The sequence below is a fragment of the Nelumbo lutea genome, chromosome 1, assembly GCF_056320005.1.
Source record: "Nelumbo lutea isolate HS-2025 chromosome 1, American lotus-T2T, whole genome shotgun sequence".
Taxonomy (NCBI): domain Eukaryota; kingdom Viridiplantae; phylum Streptophyta; class Magnoliopsida; order Proteales; family Nelumbonaceae; genus Nelumbo; species Nelumbo lutea.
This window is the reverse complement of record NC_142684.1, coordinates 201732728-201748105: the sequence shown is the minus strand read 5'-3', so window position 1 is coordinate 201748105 and position 15378 is coordinate 201732728. Positions and strand designations below refer to the sequence as shown.

At 39.4% G+C, this 15378-nt stretch overlaps 2 protein-coding genes across 2 annotated transcripts; one reads left to right on the top strand and one right to left on the bottom strand.

Annotated features, from left to right (window-relative positions):
- Positions 1-7624: 7624 nt before the first annotated feature.
- On the top strand, positions 7625-10374 carry LOC148880396 (peroxisome biogenesis protein 19-2-like). The gene is made up of 4 exons (XM_088962276.1): positions 7625-8086; positions 8180-8228; positions 8318-8603; positions 9894-10374. The coding sequence occupies exons 1-4, from the start codon at positions 8047-8049 to the stop codon at positions 10212-10214; spliced, it is 696 nt and encodes a 231-aa protein (XP_088818402.1). The 5' UTR covers positions 7625-8046; the 3' UTR covers positions 10215-10374.
- Positions 10375-11267: 893 nt separating this feature from the next.
- LOC148880395 (putative pectinesterase 68) lies at positions 11268-14825 on the bottom strand. The gene is made up of 5 exons (XM_088962275.1): positions 13809-14825; positions 13487-13676; positions 12852-13058; positions 12126-12364; positions 11268-11694 (listed from the first exon to the last, which is right to left on the bottom strand). The coding sequence occupies exons 1-5, from the start codon at positions 14102-14104 to the stop codon at positions 11538-11540; spliced, it is 1089 nt and encodes a 362-aa protein (XP_088818401.1). The 5' UTR covers positions 14105-14825; the 3' UTR covers positions 11268-11537.
- Between the last annotated feature and the right edge of the window lie 553 nt (positions 14826-15378).

Below are 15378 nucleotides of genomic sequence, written 5' to 3'. Positions count from 1 at the left end.
TTAACCAATTAACCAATTGAACTAGTTCGGTTTCAGTTTGGGTATTTAAAAAACCAATCAGATCGGTTTGATTTGAAAAAATATCCCACGATTTAGTTAACTGTGAGCACAACTAACAACCATGTCCCATCATATATTAGGAACATCTTTCGATGAATAATAAATACAAATAAGGAAGATGTTCTCGATGTATAATCAAGACATGCTGTGAGATTGGTGTGCGGTATGAGGAGCAGATCCAGTCTCTCTGTCGACTAGACCCTTAGCCAACTATTGGTAGCATCGTGCTGATTACTAAATGCCTACTTCAAAGATGTGTAAACCTCAGTTTTAGATTGTGATGCAGGTTCCAGAAGAAAATAACCTTTGCCTGCACCACGACAAAATTAATAGAAGTTATGAAAAGATTAATTATAAAATATAATAAACAAAAGCAGTATAAGTATATATATGAAGAAATACATTATAAATAAGACAATTGGGATACGTACATATCATATAATAATTTTGTTGATAATGCATCAATTCAATAATTAATGAGAATGTTGAGGATCCGTGAATTACCAAGGTTTTTAAAACTGAATCGGATAACAAATTGTTCAGGGGTCCAGTTCTCGAGTCAAATGGTCCAACTGTTTGAACCGAACGGATGACTTGTTTTGACAAAAAAATAAAAAACAGCTAAAAACCGCTGAACGGTTCGAATGATTCAAATGGTTTTACTGCACAGGTCAGTAGTTTGCTAACCAAATCAAGGTTTTTGGCCAAAATGACGGTTATGAGGTAAAACAGAACCGGCCAGGTGATCGGTTCCCGGTTTTTCCGGTCCAACCGTCCGGTCCTGTCTAGTTTTGAAAACCATGCGAATTACTGCATTTATATAATCTTTAAGATTTTAATAATTAAAGTTGAAATATTAATTAATAATTGTAAAAACATATTTAGTCAGAAAAAAAGGTTAGATTCATGAGAATTTTGAAGATCCATGAATTCAATATTCCAAGACACAATTACACTAATTAGTAAACCATCTGGTCATGTTCTAGTCTTACTATGACCAAACTAGATACATGTGGTCGAATAGAATTAGTTGGATGATAGTGGTTTATACTTACGAGTGTAACCTTAAAAAAATAATAAATAATAAATAAAATAAAAAAGGTAGGGCTGCAAAAATATCTTATCCATTTATAATTTGATTAAATATGGATCAATCCTTGCCTGATCCTATTTATTCCATTATATATATGCTTATAAGTACTTAACAAGTTAACATGCACATTTATATTGTATCTATTATTAAAGTTGGTTATGCTGTGTTTTTACTAAATTAAAAGAATCATTGGTTCAAGTTTCAAATATAAGTTATTTTTTATATATTTTGTGCATGATATATAATATTAAAGGTTATAGTTCATTTTATTAATAATATATAATATTAATTATTAATGTTATTTGATATCAGTTTGCAATAGGAATTCTATTTAAATCCAAATGTAATGCAGCCAAACTTGAATATATGATTCAATTCGCTTCGTTTGCACTAGATAGCTTAAATTGTCAGAATTTAGAATGTAGAAAGCGGAAAAAAACAGCCCAGTATGAGGGCTGCCTGTGGATGATGCGTTACCAAGAGTTAGCTGAATTTGATAACTGTTTTATTTTATTGGTTGTATCCCCAATCATTTTGCTCTACATCAGTCATAAATGATCGGTCCTACAGCTAGCTATGAACTATTTATCAAATTCAGCTTATCCTTTATTGTGAAAGACAACTTGAGTCTGATAACTTGTCATGCAGAGGAAGCAACAACGTAGACTGTTTTTTTCTAAACAGCCAAAGTTGATTCGTGATGATGCGCATTTTGGCAGTTCCCGGCTAGCTAGTGACTCAGATGCATGGCTGAATAATCCTTACTTAGAAAGTGACGAGCAGGAGATGTGGCTCTGATGCCTAGCTAAATGGTGACAAGTTTGAGAGGTGGCTCTGATGCCTAGTCGAATGGTGACAAGCTGGAGAGGTGACTTTGATGCCTAACTGAGTGGTGATAAGCTGGAGAGGTGACTCTGATGCCTAGTCTAATGGTGACGAGCTAGAAAGGTGGCTCTGATGTCTAATTGAATGGTGACGAGCTAGAGAGGTGGCTCTGATGCCTAGCTAAATGGTGACGAGTTGGAGAAGTGGCTTTGATGCCTAACTGAGTAGTGACGAGCTAGAGAAGTGGCTCTAATGCCTAGCTGAATTGTGACGAGCTAGAGAGGTGGCTTTGATGCCTAGTTGAATAATAACGAGCTGGAAAGGTGGCTCTGATGCGACCTACAAGGAAACAGTGTTAGTGCATGGGTTGCTTTACCCGGGGTGGGCACCTCGATGCTTAAGTTAGCGAATCAAAGATTTTAAAATAGCTAAATGTGAGATAGTTGGAGAACTACGAGAACTAAAAATTGCGCATCTACCTGGGTCTTAGGGGCTGATGCCCTTAAATAGTTAGGTTGTCGTGGGTCTCACGAAATGCTCCCGGAATTCTCGGTCCACAACGTAGGGATCCATTCCGCTTTGGAAGGAGGATAACGTGCCAATTAATAAGGCTTACCGTTTCCCTCTGATTCAGACAGGATGAGGATAAGGCCTACGGTTACGCAATGTGATTCTGAAAGGTTTGGAGACAACTGGCAAGCTTCTAGAGAGGTAGGTTGCCAGGTCGGCGATAGAGGTAGATCGCCAGGTCGGTGATAGAGGCAGATCACCAGGTCGCCAAGTTGGCGATAGAGGCAGCCCGCCAGGTCGGTGGTAGAGGTAAGTCGCCAGGTCGACAGCAGAGGTAGGTCGTCAGGTCGGCAACAGAACTATGTCACTAGGTCGGCAAGAGAGGTAGGTCACCAGCTAGGACCCCATTTTGGCTAAGGCAAGTTGTCGCCTAGGTGATGGTGGGATGTAGTCCAACTATTTTGATATGCCATGTGTCATGATGTCAGTGGAGGGCCAAATGTACCCTAATCAATTTAGTAGTTGCAAGTTGACGCAGCATGGAAGCAATGAAAACCGGGCTGGCTATGCAAGCACTGGGCGAACACCAGCTTCTAGCGAAGCTAAACGTAAATCTCTAGAGGAGAGAGAAAAGGTGGCGAAAAACTAAAGTTGTCTATTAGCTTGGAAAATAACAATATTTATAATACATTTGGAAATTCTAGAATAACTAGGAAAGAAAAATAGTGATAGATCTCAAACATCTAATCTTCTAGCTAGGTTCGATCTCTTCTTTGATCTTGTCTTAATATCCACCATCCGATCTCCCTGGGCGCATGAGTTATCCTGTCTTCTTGGAATTACCTTGGATCTTGAACTTCCCAGAATCTTGGATCTTGATGTATCTTGAATTCTTGAATTATCTTGGATTCTTGAATTCTTGATTTATCTTGAATTCTTGAATTATCTTGGATTATTGAATTCTTGATTTATCTTGCTTCCTATGAACTGCCGCCCATATGGTGAGATGAGCCTCCATGATGGGATGGGCCTCCATCATTCTCCCCCACTTGGAAAGAACTCGACCCCGAGTCATGACTAGGATATGCATGTGTCATCTTTGGTAGGTAGCGATGAAGGTCAGCCATGTTAAATGTCTTAGAGATACCCATATGATCTGGTAGGTCTACGACATAGGCATTGTCGTTGATCTTCTTTATGATCTTGTATGGACTGTACTTCCGAGGCTGCAGCTTGTTGTACTTTCCCATGGGAATCCTTTCCTTCCTTAAGAATACCATAACCTCATCACCAATGTCAAATACTTGGTGCTGACGATGCTTGTCTACTACCAACTTGTACTTGGCGTTGGTTTGTTCCCCCTTCATAAGGAACCCATCATAAATGTAAAAATCATCTGCTGGTTGTCGCTTCACACATTTCTCCCATACCTGTTGGAAGTCCTTATCCTAGGCGTATAGGTCTTTTAGGCACTCAAAACCCACAATCTCAATACTGAGGGTCTTGATGAGGGTTACACGCCTACTAAGAGCGTCAGCTACTTTATTTTGTTGTCCAGCCTTATACATAATTTTGTATGGGAATTTGTCAAGGAAAGTATACCATCTTGCATGAAAATCACTTCTTAATTGTTTCTGCCCATTGAGATACTTTAGGGCCTGGTGGTCAGTGTAAAGAACAAATTCTTTTGCAATTAAATAGTGTTCCCATGTTTTCAAGGCTCTCATCACAGCATAAAACTCTTTGTCATAAGTGGACCACTTTCTCTTGGATTTACATAACTTTTCACTGAAGAAAGCAATGGGTCTTTTTTCTTAGGACAATACAGCCCCTATGCCAACTCCACTAGCATCACATTCAACTTGAAATAATTTATCAAAATTTGGTAAAACAAGGACAAGAGCAGTGCATAACTTTTCTTTTATGAGAGCAAAACTTTGTTCTTGTTCTTCCACCCATTGAAATTTCCCCTTTTTCAAACATTCAGTGATGGGAGCTATAATACTGCTAAAATATTTAATAAATCGCTTGTAGAAAGTTGCTAGCCCATGGAAGCGTTTTACATCTGTGACATTTGATGGGGTCGGCCACTCCCTAATGGCTTTCATCTTTTCTTCATCTACTTAAATTCCATCATTGTTCACAATGAACCCCAAGAATAACAAATTATCACTCATGAAAGTGCATTTCTTCAAATTAGCATATAATTTATTTTTCCTTATTGCCTTTAGGACCTCCCTAATATGTCAAATGTGCTCAGTGATAGATTTGTTGTAAATTAAAATATCATCAAAATATACTACAAAAAATTTACCAGTAAAGTGATGTAGTACCTGGTTCATCAGCCTCATGAATGTGTTGGGTGCGTTGGTTAATCCAAAGGGCATGACTAACCATTCGAACAGGCCATCTCTAGTCTTGAAGGCTGTCTTCCATTCATCTCTCGGGTGGATTCTGATCTAATGGTATCCACTCCTGAGATCGATTTTTGAGAAAACTACAGCTTCATTAAGTTGATCTAGCATGTTGTCCAGCCTAAGAATAGGGAATTTGTAGCCAATAGTAATTTTATTAATGGCCATGCTGTCGACACACATCCTCCAACTTCCATCATTCTTTGGCGTTAGCAATGCTGGTACTGTACAAGGACTCATACTGACTTGAATGTGTCCATTTTTCAACAATTCTTCTACCTTTTCCCATAAAATTTCATTCTCTTTAGGACTCATCCAATAATGTGGGAGGTTAGGTAGACTAGCTCCCGGAACAAAATCAATATGATGCTTTATGTCTCTCATGGGTGGTAGTTCATTTGGAACTACATCATGGAACTCATCAAGTAGTTTATGCACTTCCATTGGAATTTTATTCCCCTCCAGGGTCTCATTCATATCTTCTCCCTTTACTTCCAACAAATGTACTTCGTGCGTATCCTTACATTCTTTTACAAATTCAGCATGATGATGTGTAATAGTAAGGAAATTTTTCTCATTTGTTTTTGGGGCCTTTGGAACATTCTTTTCAGCCATGGGTAACAAAGTATAACGTATACCCTCTTTTTCAAGTTGGTAGGTATTCTTCCTACCCATGTGTCTTGCATCTGTATCAATTTGCCAAGGCCTACCTAACAAAATATGGCAAGCATCCATGTCTACAATATCACAATATACTTAATCATTATACTTACCAATAGAAAATGGCACCTTGTAGCGTTCCTCTACTCTTACGCCGCCTCCTTCCTTGATCCACCCAATTGTGTATGGGTTTGGATGTTTTTCAAGAAGTAGTTGTTATTTTTGTATTACATCCCTGCAAATGATATTTTCTTGACTGCCACTATCAATAATTAAGTCAAATAATTTACCCTTGATAGTGCATCTAGTACGGAATAATCTGTGCCTTTGTGAGGTATCTTTATTTCTTTGGGACAACATTAATTTTCTCACAACACATGTATATTCTTCATGTTCGTATGAACCTTCTTCATCTTCCCCATCAGGTCCAAAATATACTTCTTCTTTAACATCTTCTTCCTCCTCCCTCTCTATCATATTAACCGCATTCCTTCTGGGACAGTCACTGGACCTATGCCCAACTTCATTGCACTTATAACATTTAAAAGGAGCAGGTTTTGCATAGGGATTACTGGATTTATGAAGGTTGGAAGGGTTACCTCGAGTATTTCCTCCTGTGATGGCCTAACCGGCGTTAGCTGTACTTTCCGGGTGAGAAGGTTGTACTACCGGGGCTGATTTGTTCCTGTCGACAGTTGCCGATCTGTTGTCGCTCCCGCTGTACCGGCGATAACTATCACTATGCGTCTTTTCTTGGAACATTAATTCAACTTTCAAGGCTAGGTTCCTTGCTTCTTACACACTAAGAACCATTTAGACGCCAATTTTATCTCTGATAACTGGCCTTAAACCGCTCAGATAACGGGTTGCCTGCTGGTTATCACTTTCAGATAATTGATTTCTTTAAGCTAATCTTAAAAATTCAGATGTATATTCATTAACACTTCGGGAACCCTACGCACATTGTTGATATGATTCAAACATATACTATTCATAACCTGGGGGTAAAAATCTACCTTTGATTAACTGCTTCATGTGCCTCTAGGTTTGAATTGGACCCCTTCCTTCCCTGATCCGGGTCTCTCTCATGCGTTCCCACCAAACAGATGCGCCTCCTTTTAGTCGGAAGGCTACCAGTTTAACTCTCCGTTCTTCTGGGATTTCCATGTACTCGAAGAAACAATCGACCTCTGTGATCCAATCTAGCAGACCCTCTATCCCCAGATCTCCACTAAAAGTATGAATGTTTACATTGAGCTTAAATTCATCATTATTTTGATGGGGATTGAAATTACCTGGGTTGCACCAATTTTTTCCGTTTCTGACATTGCCAGAAATAGCTGGAGCAACACTGAACTCTAACTCATCGTCACTTTCATCATCGAAAACTGGATGCCTGGATGCAATGTGGACAAGTGGTCTATCGTGATCGTCTCCTTCAATTGGATGTGGATTTTTCTGGTTCCGTGGAACAACCTCGCGTAACAAGGTCCGCAGTTGTTTAGCTATCTCTGCCAACTACTGTTCGATGTTACGTGTGGCCGTGCATTGCTTTTCGATTGCTCTCCAAACAACTTGTACCCCTTGATCTCCGTCACGGGGTGGGTTGCGACTGCTACCGTCTTGGTTGGCTATCTGACTGGGTGAATTCCCTGCTCTGATACCACCTGACGCAGCGTGGAAGCAATGAAAACCAAGCTGGCTATGCAAGCATCGTGTGAACACCAGCTTCTAGCGAAGCTAAACGTAAATCTCTAGAGGAGAGAGAAAAGGTCGCGAAAAACTGAAGTTGTCTATTAGCTTGGAAAATAACAATATTTATAATACATATGAAAATTGTAGAATAACTAGGAAAGAAAAATAGTAATAGATCTCAAACATCTAATCTTCTAGCTAGGTTCAAACTCTTCTTTGATCTTGTCTTGATCTCCACCGTCCAATCTCCCTGGGCGCATAAGTTATCCTGTCTTCTTGAAATTACCTTGGATCTTGAACTTCCTAAAATCTTGGATCTTGATGTATCTTGAATTCTTGAATTATCTTGGATTCTTGAATTCTTGATGTATCTTGAATTCTTGAATTATCTTAGATTCTTGAATTCTTGAATTATCTTGAATTCTTGAATTCTTGATTTATCTTGTTTCCTATAAACTTGCCGCCCATATGGTGAGATGGGGTCCATGATGGGCCTCCATCACAAGTATTCTTCTGAGTCTTTTCCCCGGCCAAAGGCTCGATCCTTCTTTTAAAAAGATAAAGAAAGAAACATGAGAGAGGCGGTTTTAGCTGCTAAGTTGATTCTGCAATCGGTACTTGCCTTGTGTTGGGGTTTCCTTATCGAAGCGGCAAGTGTCCGATTCTTTGATTCTTCCTTACACAAGCTGGTTCGTTACGTTCCAACGTATAAAAAGGAGACACCTGAGTTCAATTCAAGTATCCCAGATTACAAAAAGCAGAGAGCTCGAGAGGGGGATAGACACCAAAATGGACGATAACTCTTACTATTTAGAAGCACTCCTCGATAGTAAGTTCTGTCTCTCGTAGGTGTTCTTTCTGTATCCATGCATGTATTAATGCGTGTTCTAAGGATTATATTGGTTCTTGTTAATTCTCTCAGGTGCTTTAGGCGATTTCCAGGATTTCAACCTTGATTCTTCTGACCAAAGGTAACAAGAGTTTCTCTGTTTTGTCATTTGATTTTCTTCTTTTGATTTTTATCTTATTTTATTTTTCTTTTCCTGTGAATATTTTTTAGTAATGTGGATGGTGGAGAGGAGAAAAAAGATAAGCTCCCTTTGCTTTCTGGTGTTCAAGGGTTGGGGAATGGGTTGCCTGATTTGATAAGTTATAATAAGAAAGGGAAGCAGCAGGTCTCGATAGAACCTGACGTTTCAGTGGACCCTCAGAAGCTTAGGAAGCAGACACGAGAGCTTGTCGAGGAGATGGATTCAACCACAGACAAGGTCGGTGGAGATGATTTGACGAAGGAGATAATGGTTGAAGATTTGGTTAAGCAAATTGAGGAGCTTGTTGGGTCTCAGGTATGTTTCTATTCTCATATAACGTTTAGGGTCTTATTTCCTGATTATTTATCCGGGTAAATGCACTTAACCAAGTAATTGCGTTTACCCATGTTATTTTATTTTCTCAGTAAATAAGCCAATGATCATTTTTGCCATAAAAATCTATTATTAGAAGGGATATATTTTTTTCCACTCAAGTTTTGAAAAATTTCCCCCTAGTTGAGAAAGTTATTTACCCACTTAGAAGTATTAAAGAAAATAAACTTTCTATGACCCCCACATAAATATGAAAAAGGAATATGAGATTCTTGGTCAATAGAAACTAAAATCACATTGACCAACTTCCCCTCTTCTCAAAATCCCAAAAAATAACGCCCCTTAATTATTGATTTTGTGATAAAGGTTGTGATTGGTACCATTGCCACTTCTCTATATAAGTTTAGGTCGGCCAATGCAAATTTTTGAGAAATGATCTCATCACATCATCACATCATTTTAAATAACTACTTTTACTAAAAAAGGCATTGAATTGGATGTTGGAATTTATACTGAAACACTAAATTTCATGTTTTATGAAGAAACAACAACGATACCAGATGTTGTATTGATAACTTAAAGCATTTGTGGTAGAAAAAAAATATAGAAATGGCAATGATACCAATCACAACCTAAATGAATTCTTATACTACAGTTTCATTGCTCGGGTATTTGATTACCGATCAAACCAACATTCTGGAAAATCATTTTGATTAATTAATGTATTTATGACAAAAGACCCAAATCTTGGCTCATGGTTTTCGAGCTGTTGTTAATATATACAGTCGGACCATTTGGCCCAGAAACAGTCAGGATATCAGTTTCCGTTTCAACCCAAACCCCCTTTTGTCAAAAATACTAATCTAGGCAGTTGAATCATCCACCCGGATAATGGTTCGTTTGGGGGATTTATTTTAATTTTTTTTTAAATTGTCACCAGTTGATCCATTCAAACCAGACAATCAAACCTCTGACCAGAAAACTGGTAGTCAAAGCAGTTTCGATTCTGAATCAATTTTTAAAACATCACTTCCTATAAATTTTAATCACCCTCTCATTTGCATTCAATACCAATTTTACATCCCGAAAAGTGCTGCAAAATTTGAAACACCATCCTCAGATCTCAATTGTCTCTTATATAAAGTGGGATCATATAATTTTGTCTCATATAAGATACAATATTTTTAGTATCCAAATGACAAATATAATTTTTCAACTTCTGTTATACCAGCTTGCAAACAAGTTAATACAACATTTTTTTTTTTTCTGTAGGACATGAAATCAATTGCAGAGACCATGATGCAGCAGCTTTTGTCTAAGGAGATTCTTCATGGACCAATAAAAGAAATCGGAGAAAGATATCCAAAGTGGTTGGAAGATCATAAGTCTGGATTGAACAAAGAAGAATATGAGCGCTACAACCACCAATATATGATCATAAAACAACTGAACGCAGTATATGAAAATTATCCTGATAACTTTCCCAAAGTAGTTGATCTCATGCAGAAAATGCAAGAATGTGGCCAACTCCCTATTGATATCCTGCAAGAATTTGCTCCTGATATGGAGTTAACCAATCTTTCCATGTTGTAAGTGTTATATATATATATATGATGGCTTTTATTCTAAGTATAAAAGTCTGCTATACTATTGATTAAAGTGTAATGTTGTAAAGTTTAAACTATGCACATGCATGTATGATAGTGTTGTTGTTAACAGTGGGCTTTTTTTATATGGAAGTGTGGATTTGATACGAGCACAAGTGTGTGAATATGGTATCATTTGCTCCTCACAGAGCGCACATTACACCGATGTCACAGTCCATCCTACTGTGTATTGGGAGTATTTTCCCATGAAATAACAATAAGAAGTATACGAGCTCTATCCCAATTTGGTAAATAAGAGCTGGGATCTGTTTATAACGAAAACTGTCCCATCACGGTCTCGACATGATTTTGTCTGTGCACATCTCACTGGAACCCATTATGCTTGTGATGTGAGGATACAGAACATTAACAATCTAATATGTTTACTCATTGATAGATTTCGTGCTCTCACATGGAGGCCTGGAGGGAAACATTAGAGTCCTTAGGATGCAGCTTGGGCAGTCCAACCCGAGCCCAGACTGACCTTGGGCCTATCGCATAGGTAGCCCATAACGAGGCATTCATGTCTCTGCAATCTGCACCATCTTATCTTTGGTATATAGGCTGCTGCTTCCAGGTCTCCGAAGATGCGTCTGAGTCCAACTGTTGTATAATGTTGCAAATCACCTCTATGCTTTCTTTTGCTTATTGAATAATTATTCATTTATTTGTATACTGTGACTGTGAGAAAATAAAATGATGTCTATCAAACCGGTAAAATAAAACTTGAGCATCAAACTTTGTTTTTTTGGTTCAAAAACGTGAGCTCTCAACACTATGTTTCTTTTACTTTTGTAAATTGTAACTGTGTGAAGAAGAATAAAGATGGGAAGTCTGTGTCTGTCAAACAATTATTCTACCACCTCCACCTCCCTTGATTGATACTAGTCATTATTGGGTCGGATTAGCAAAATTGATAACCGATCAATAAAGAAACTAATACATGTTGTATTAGGATGGCATACAATATAAATACATCTTAATGAACATGGCAGAAACAAATAATAATAATAATAATAATAATAATAATCACGTTCAAATGCTTTCTACAAACTTATCCAAACAAACATCTGATGGAAACCACAGCATTGACAGATAATAAAAGAGAAAAAAGATCTGAGTAGCACCGGCCTTGCAATTAAAGTAGTTTATTACAACTTGGGGTTGGGAAAAGAATTTGGTTGAACTTTGAATGAATGAATGAATGAAAGAATTTTAATAGAAAGAAGAGAAGAAAAAAGAGGACAAGTAATAAGTCTCTGGGCCAAGGCTAAGCATCACGAGGAGCAATCCAGTGCTTTCCATTGACGAAACTTTTGGCAAGGAATGGATGAGCCGTTTTGTAGTCAAGCTCCCGAGCCCATGTCACACCACGTACTGCATATGCTCCCGGTCCCCAGCATTTGTACACTCCAAAGAACACCGTCCTACAACCACCCAACTCACCCAATTTTAGAACTTAGAAGAGATAAACCCAAAGCCAAAAACCATTATATATCTATCTATCTATCTTATAAGTTACAGGCAACCCATATATATATTCCATGCTCCAGAGTCCACCAGTCTTCACTCTGAAAAATTCCCTTGGTGGGGTTGGCAGCCGTAAGGGTTGTGGCTCTCTACCCCCGACCCGTGATTGCCGCAAATTGCAATCTTTTTCTCTCTCACTCAGCAGTACAGAGTAGAGAGTACTACCCACGAAAAAGTTGTCTCTGCTCTATTACCCTGGGGCCCTTCTTTGTCTGTAGCGGAGCCATCGGGCAGTGTGTATACGTGGCAGTGCTAACTGCTAAAAAGTGTTAATTTAATATATATATATATTTATGTTGTAGACATGTAGTGAGTGAGTAGTCCTTACTTGTTCTTGTTGCTGGTGTGATCCCAATCATCCCAGCCACCTGGCGCGACCACGTCAGCGAAGTAGGTGTAGGCGAAGATGATCCTTGAATACTGACCCATTGCACGCCCTACGTAGAGAGGACCCGTACCCGTCACCCTGCACCGGACAAAGGCGAATCCTGTTCGCTCTTGGGGCGATTTCCTGTCCTGAGCCGCTATGGACCCGAATCTAGTCGCTATGGAATGTAGCTCGCACTCCTGCATTTCCCGCCCACAACATACAAACAAAACGAACACCTTTCTTTAGTAGTTAACTTAGCCCACACCCCTACCCAAACAGCACGAAAAGCTTTATTTTATTTTATTTTTTATTTATTTTGTCCCACTGCATCTGCATGCGTTCTTTCTTTTCCGTTCAAGAGGCTGAAAAAGGTGATTACACACTCTGCAGGCGCACGAGATGATGTCTCTCTTTCATCACTTGGGGTTTAGGTTCCCCTTTTGTAATATGCTGAAGAAGTGGAAGAGCAAATAGAAACTCGGATCGGATGAAAAAAGGGTTCTCATCACTTTACTCAACCAGAGACAGGCTGGTCAGGCCAACCAGGATGGTCTCCAAAAAGGGTTGCTACTCTCTGGTCTCTGATCTCTCTACTACCAGTACTAATGGGTTTCTGGTTTTCTGCAAATGCAGATACGTTTAAGATGATGACGAGTTTATTATTATTCAAGTGTGCAGTTGTACCTTGTACATTGATCGACCATTGCCGAAGATGAAGTCGATAGAGCCTTCGATGTAGCATTCCTTGAAATAATGGCGACCGGCGTCATCGCAGAGGGTGTCTTGTGCACCGTAGAAGCCACAACCCGAGAAGTAAGCCTTGTCACCGGATATGCGAAAGGCCGCCGCTTGCCATCCTTCCATCCCTGGCATCGGTGCCGGTGCCGTGTTCTGCATGGCCACAGTACTATTCATTAATTTCAAAACATGTTTAACTATTCTTAATCACCTTCTGAGCATCTACAGTTTAGTTCCTTAAATACTCAGTCTTTAGATTTGAATTCAGATCTATTCCACTATCTCCGATGGTCACCTCTAAGAAATCCAATGGAGTTCTCTTCCCATTTTATCGTCGAACACACTGTATATCTCTGAAAGCCGTGAACCTCTCTTTTCCTTCATTTTCTCACTACTTCAGTACATAAAACCTTGGGATACTCCAGTAATTTCAATCTGTACAATGTGGGTTGAAACCCCTTGTTCGTATTTATAGCTTCAAGTGAGAACCAGTGGCCGAGATCTATGCTAATTTAATTACTCAAGTATAGGAGTTTTAAGGAGACACTTAGAAAATATATATCAGAAGGATTTTCGATCACCTTGAAACTAATGTTTCTAGCTGTGAAGTAATTAGCAAAAACAGTAACAGAAGCTGTATTATATGTGCGTAGTTGTTGACCGTTCGGCCCACGGTCTCCCGCTCTATCATGCCATTCGATTACTGTCTCCTTCCTGCCCTCCCCTTGAAACGTGATGAATGGTTTCGTCGCTGGCACAACGACCTTCTCTCTGCTCTCCCACCACACAAAACCACGTGGACATTATTTTAATGAGTAAAAAGAGAAACTGACAATTATTATTAATCAACCAGCAAATCCACAATCGACGAACAGGAGAAGAAAAGGATGGTTTGAAGATTACATGTAGACCCCGGCTTTGATCTGTATAATGACATTCTCTCTGTTGTTCTCTGGAACGGACTCAACAGCAGCTTGGACCGAAAGGAAGTCGCCGCACCCACGAGCGTCGACGGTGATCACTCGGCGGCCAGTGGGTCCAACCCACTTGTGGTGGTGCCTCGTTCTGTTAGCAGCCGTAGGAACGGAGCCCCAGTCATTGTCTCGAAGCCCTGTAACCTGTAAGGGTGAATGTAGTAAGAACAAAGTAGAGAAGCAAAAGAAAACTAAGAAGATGAAGAAAGTATAGAGAGAGCCCATTAAAAACTAAAATATATGTTGTTGATAGCAGTGAAGAGAATGTCTTGGCCGAAGAGCTGGGGAAGATACACCCAACAAATTTTCTATTTTTTCTTTTCTTGAGTTTTGTGGGTCGCGTGCCTCTCGAGCTCTCAGTCTCAGAGAAGGGAAACCTTAGGAGGAGGAGGAAGATGAGAAAAAGCAACGTGAAAGTCTCTGAAACCACAAGGGATGACGCTTTTTATATTATTATTATTATTATTATTATTATTATCTTGATATTCTTGTTAATTTCGTCGGGAATGATTTCAGTCCAACGGTCGGGTTTTTATCCTACTCGTCGTTTTGAGTTGAGATGGTTGCTCGGCTCGGCTTGGCTTATCTTAGTCATGACTCATGAGTTCACAACACTGCATGTAGAGAGAGAGAGAGAGAGAGAGAGAGAGGGTCAGTGCCTATGGTCCAAAAGGTATATCTCTAGATAAGATAGATTCTTTAAACGGTCAGCATTCACAAGAACGAGTTACGTGCACCGTGTTCAAGAATGTTATTATCATATAGCTTGTTTGTGGTATTTGACTAGTCTAGGGACTTGGGTCAATCTTTTCATACAGTGTTGTGCCTCTGGGCGAGATGATGAGAACCCTTGAAGAAGTCTTAGAAAAAGGTCACTTTAATGGACGGTTTAGATGTTATATGTTAACTTTACTAGCTGAGCCAAGCCAGTAAACCCCAAATCCCCAACTAGAACCGTTTCAGTTAGCTCTTAGTTGAGCTTTAAACCTGATGTTCAACGGTCACCTTGCCCAAGAAAATTCTGCCATCATCAAAGATTTTAAGTTGTGCAGAGAGAGAGTGGTGGTGGTGGCGGTGGTTGATGGAGGAAGCATGGAGGATAGTGTTTTGTAATGTAGTATGCCGTGAGTTGGGTCACGAGTCAGATTTGGGTGGGACCATTTTCTGAAAACAGTTAAGCTTTTGAACGTTGGAACGCTACTAGACAATGGATCTGCCAGATAGGTTACAGCAAAAGCTATGACTCCCCTTATAATGACGTAATTGCCCCTAATATTATATATATAAATATATATTATATTGTGATGCCATTTCTTTTACCTTGCAACGTCTTTGATCAGAATTGTCAGTTGTGAATCGAGAGAAAGGTGACAAATTGTCGCAATCGTGCCAAGGGAATGCTGACCTGGCCCTGGATCCGTCCGTCGACCCATCCTTTTTTTTTCCAATTAGACTACAAATTCCCCCAAAATTCTCGCCAAATGTCCAATGGTATCGTC

Bases quoted from the DNA above. Each gene is read 5' to 3' on its own strand.
- LOC148880395 (XM_088962275.1), bottom strand. From the start codon at position 14,104: ATGGGCTCTCTCTATACTTTCTTCATCTTCTTAGTTTTCTTTTGCTTC. The intron at 13,677-13,808 runs GTAATCTTCAAA...GTGGGAGAGCAG, and splicing joins ATCAAAGCCGGGGTCTACAT to AGAGAAGGTCGTTGTGCCAG. The intron at 13,059-13,486 runs GTGATCGAAAAT...GTGGCCATGCAG, and splicing joins CTAGAAACATTAGTTTCAAG to AACACGGCACCGGCACCGAT.
- LOC148880396 (XM_088962276.1), top strand. From the start codon at position 8,047: ATGGACGATAACTCTTACTATTTAGAAGCACTCCTCGATA. The intron at 8,087-8,179 runs GTAAGTTCTGTC...TAATTCTCTCAG, and splicing joins TTTAGAAGCACTCCTCGATA to GTGCTTTAGGCGATTTCCAG. The intron at 8,604-9,893 runs GTATGTTTCTAT...TTTTTTCTGTAG, and splicing joins AGGAGCTTGTTGGGTCTCAG to GACATGAAATCAATTGCAGA.